The sequence below is a fragment of the Asparagus officinalis genome, chromosome 10, assembly GCF_001876935.1.
Source record: "Asparagus officinalis chromosome 10, Aspof.V1, whole genome shotgun sequence".
Lineage (NCBI taxonomy): Eukaryota > Viridiplantae > Streptophyta > Magnoliopsida > Asparagales > Asparagaceae > Asparagus > Asparagus officinalis.
The window spans coordinates 45,326,078-45,330,893 of record NC_033803.1 but is presented as its reverse complement, the minus strand read 5'-3'; the positions used below and the strand labels follow the sequence as shown (position 1 = coordinate 45,330,893).

The 4,816-nt window shown below is 34.9% G+C and overlaps 1 protein-coding gene across 1 annotated transcript in view; it reads left to right on the top strand.

The window, feature by feature from the left end:
- The window catches only part of LOC109826696, a 27,776-nt gene continuing 23,293 nt past the window's right edge, over window positions 334–4,816 (top strand). The window contains exon 1 of the mRNA XM_020393716.1: window positions 334–2,104. Within this exon, the coding sequence (XP_020249305.1) occupies window positions 334–2,104 (1,771 nt within the window). The remainder of the gene's footprint in view (window positions 2,105–4,816) is intronic.

The window sequence follows — 4,816 nt, the reverse complement described above, 5'->3', positions numbered from 1 at the left end:
TGTCAAAAAACACTCGTGAATTACTTAATTTCTCATTTTTAGGGAAGTTTCTTGAATATGTGAAGCTCGGTTGAGAAAGCACTTAGCAAAGAGTGAGTTCTACTGAATGGGGTGTTTGTGTCTGCGTGCAAAAGAGTCTTTAGTTCAAGAGAGACTATTAAAGGAGAATGCAATGCCTTTATCTGGATTGGTTTAGAGTTATAAGAGTCTTTAGTTTATCTTACATTTTAATTGTAACCCTATATTCAAAGCAAAGTAATGATCAAGCTTAGCTTATTCCTAAATCCATGTTTTTATAAGTCGTTACTAATAAATTATTTTATTTAGGTTATCATGGCCCGTAACTACATCAGAGATAAAGATTGGATGTACGTGGGTCGTGCAGAACGCATGCAATCTATTTTCGTTAATGGAGTTGGTGCTTTCATGGACTTTGTACGTAGACACGATATGGTCCGCCATGGGAGACTCATTTGTCCATGTAAATTATGCGCGAATAGGTTGCATCAATTGGAGGAAGAAGTAGAACTTCACATTGTGAAGAATGGTTTTGTTAGCGATTACAAAACTTGGGTATATCATGGACAAATTGAAGGTCTCAGTGATGCAGATGAAGAAGAACAAGAAGATGACAACTTATTTCTTGATGAAGAAATGGAGGAAATGGTTGAGGTAGCTCTTGGTAACACTAGCCCTGCTGAAGATCCTCCTTTCGGAGGGCATCGTGAAGACAATTATGATAAGTACATGAATGATGCTAAGAGGCCCATTTATGAGAATGCAAAACACTCCACGCTGTCATGGTTTGTCCATCTATTCCAAATTAAATGTCTAAATAAATGGAGCAACAAGTCATTTACAATGCTCCTCAAGTTTCTTAAAGATTCTATGCCTCCGGGGAACCATGTGCCTGATAACTGGTACGAAGCTCAAAAGATAATGTCTAATCTGGGTCTAAAGTGTGAGATGATACACGCATGTCCTAATGATTGTATAATTTATTGGAAAGAAAATTCAGATAATACGGAGTGTCCTACTTGCGGAGAGGCTAGATATAAGAAGAAAGTACATGGTCAAAAGAAGGATATACCTATCAAGTTAGTACGATACTTTCCCATTACACAGAGGCTGCAGAGGCTATTCAAGTGTAAGAAGACAGCGGTGGCGATGACTTGGCATCACCGTGCACGTCCAAGTGAAAATGGACGAATGAGTCATCCTAGAGATACGCCTGCATGGAAGGATTTTGACAGTAGGCACCCAACATTTAGTCAGGAACCTCGTAATATCAGGCTGGGATTGGCTAGTGATGGCTTTTGCCCCTTCAGCTTTAAGGGCAATCCCCACAGCACATGGCCCGTTGTGATGATGATTTATAACCTCTCACCGTGGTTGGCTATGGACCAATCATATTTCATGATGCCTCTTCTTATTGATGGTCCAAAGTCACCGGGAAACAATATTGATGTCTATCTTCGACCTCTTATCGAAGAGTTAAAGTCTTTATTCATTGATGGTGTGGATACATACGATGCAGACACGGGGACAAACTTCACCATGCGTGTAGCCTTAATGTGGACAATCAATGATTTTCCCGCGTATGGAATGCTATCTGGTTGGTCTGTACATGGTTATACTGCATGTCCTTACTGTCATCTCCAGACAACATCGAAAAGACTACCCTTTAGCAAAAAGACTTGTTATTGCGGCCATCGGCGCATGTTGGATGAAAATCATCCGTACAGAGATGATATCATCCACTTTGATGGTACTAAAGAGAATCGCCCGCGTCCAGACCCATTATCCGGAGAGGATATACTTGCTCAGTGGAATGGTAAAAACAATGTGACTTTTGGAAAAATAAAGGGAAGGCAAGAAACACCACAGGGATGGAACAAGAAAAGTATCTTCTTCGAACTACCCTACTGGAAGACAAATAAAGTGCGGCACAATCTAGACGTCATGCACATTGAGAAGGGAGTATCTGAGCACATACTTAACTTACTTCTCTGTAAAGATGGAAAATCAAAAGATAACCTTAAAGCTCGAAGGGATCTGCAGGCGTGGAACATTAGAAAAGAGTTGCATCCTATACCGAAGGCAGGCAATCCTGACCAATTTGTACTCCCTAATGCTGTGTATCACATGTCACTAGATGAAAAGAAAAAGCTCTTAGTTCATATTATCCACTATCTTGTTTATCTTATTTATGTTTATATCACCCTTAGTTTCATATCCTTGCATATAACTCATAATATATTTCATCATATAGGATATATCACTTTGTGTATATTGCATATTCTTGCCCATAATAGATTGTATACCTATCTTGCAAGAATATAGTTGTTAATTATTTTTAATTGGCATTTAATCGGATTAGATTAGCATAAGACCCTAATCACCCCCCCTCTAGGGTCTAACAATTGGTATCAGAGCTTGGTGCTCTTTGATTTAAGGTCTAATCGCCTTGAGTTAAAGATCCAAGTTATCTTTTTGTGCTAATCTTATTTTGATTGCATTTGTCTTGCTTGCACTCTTATATAGTTATCATGGTCATGAAGCATGCACTTTTGTTAGGCTATGAATCTAATGTTGCTCCTAAATTCATTAATTTTCCCTATGCACAATGGGCTTCTAGATTTAAAATTTTTGTGCAATCTAAAAATATTGATTTATGGGGAATTATTGATGATGCTTATATTGTACCCACTATGGAGAAATCCAAGTGGAGTAAAAATGACAAAAGATTGTTTACCATGAACAAGATTGTGTTAGAATATATGCATAATGCACTTGATTCCTCTATTTCTAACAAGCTTGTTTCCTTTGATAGTGCTTACAAATTGTGGACATTCATAGAAGCACATCATGGTAACTTGGAGGAGATCCAAAGGATTCCGGCGGATTCTTCCTCAAGTAATATTGGAGCTTCATCATGCACACGGCCACTAGGCGATAGCCCTAGTGAGGTTTGCGAGTTCGAAACCATAAATGATTTACCTAATGATGAACTTGCTTGTGCTAGTGAAAAATTATTACATGCCTTTAACAAATTGCAAAATGATTTCATTAATTTACAAAGCAAGCATGAAATTTTGAAATCCGATCATGAGTTGTTAGCATCTAAGTTTGAAACTATTTCTAATGAAAATATAATCCTTAAAGAAAACAATGAAAAATTAAAATTGGATCATGTTTCCTTAACTTCAAACGTTGCTAGTTTAACTCATGAAAGAGATAATGCCATGTTAGAAGTAAAGAACATACAAAATAATACTGCTTCCTTTGTAAATGATTATTTATGTTCTACTTCTAAAATTGCATATATGCATTAATAATCATAAGAAGCTTATGGACATGTGTGCCAAGACTAAATCAAAATCATCTACTCATTATGCACACATGTATAGCAAAACTTATAAGTGCTCTATATGCGGCCGTCAAGGTCATTTAGCTAAGTTTTGCTATGATGCACACAAACATAAGAATTCTAATGCTCCTTGTGCATCTCATATAGCTTCTTCATCTTGTACACTTACACATTCACATGCTCATTCTCACAAAGTTCATCATAAGCATGCTAGTGTGTTCAAGTGTGATTATTGTGGTCGTTTTGGTCATTTGGCCAAATATTGCTTTGATTTGAAAAGAAAATCTCATTTGACAAATGCTTCCAATAGACCACATGTTTTTAAATGTGATGTTTGTGGTAGGTTTGGACATCTTGCTAAATTTTGTTTTGATATACAAAAAGCTTCTAAATTGCAATATGTTCCAAATAGACCATTGTTTAAGAATGTTTCTCATTTGCAAAATAATTTTAAAAGAAAATCATTGTTTGCAAATGATTCTCGTGCACGAGCTAATGGTCCAAAAAACAAATGGATCTCTTTCATTGCACAAATTGCAATCGGAAGGGTCATTTGAATGAATATTGTTTTTTCTCATTTGCAAAATAATTTTAAAAGAAAATCTTTGTTTGCAAATGATTCTCGTGCACGAGCTAATGGTCCACAAAAACAAATGGATCTCTTTCATTGCACAAATTGCAATCGGAAGGGTCATTTGAATGAATATTGTTTTGACCATGTTAGTGCACCATATGTGCCTAAGATTTTTTGTTTTCATGATTATTGATCTTATTTTGATGAGAGGTTTGTGTTTATATAACCCTCCGGGTTTATTGGGTGTTTATTCCCAAATTATGTTTACCGGGTGCAAAAATGTTTATATGGGTTAATACTAGCTCAAGAGCTAGATATAGTTGCCTCTCTTGATTTTTGAAAATCAAAGATGATTTTTAGTTTTTCAAATCCATAGTTCATGAGTTACTTTTGAGCTATGAAAATTTTGCTTTGATTTGTTATTTTGAATTCATTATATAAGCACAAATAGATGATTCAAATTTTAAATATGCTTTATAATGTATTCTATGAGTGGTTTGATCAAGTTATGTAAAGAAAATTTTTCTTTATTGATCAAACATTATTTTTGAATATAAACTTTGATTTATGTTTTGCTTTGATTTGTTATTTTGAATTCATTATATAAGCACAAATAGATGATTCAAATTTTAAATATGCTTTATAATGTATTCTATGAGTGGTTTGATCAGGTCTTACAAAGAATTTTTTTTTATTATTGATCAAACATCATTTTTGGTTTAAATGGTTGATTTATGACTTCATTTGGTTGATTTGTTTTCATTCGAAAACTCTTTTTGCATGATTCTCATGTTTTCTCTCTTTTGATTTCATAAATCTATTCTTTTATATGGTTTTTATATTTTTTGTGTTAATGAGACACTATTTTCATA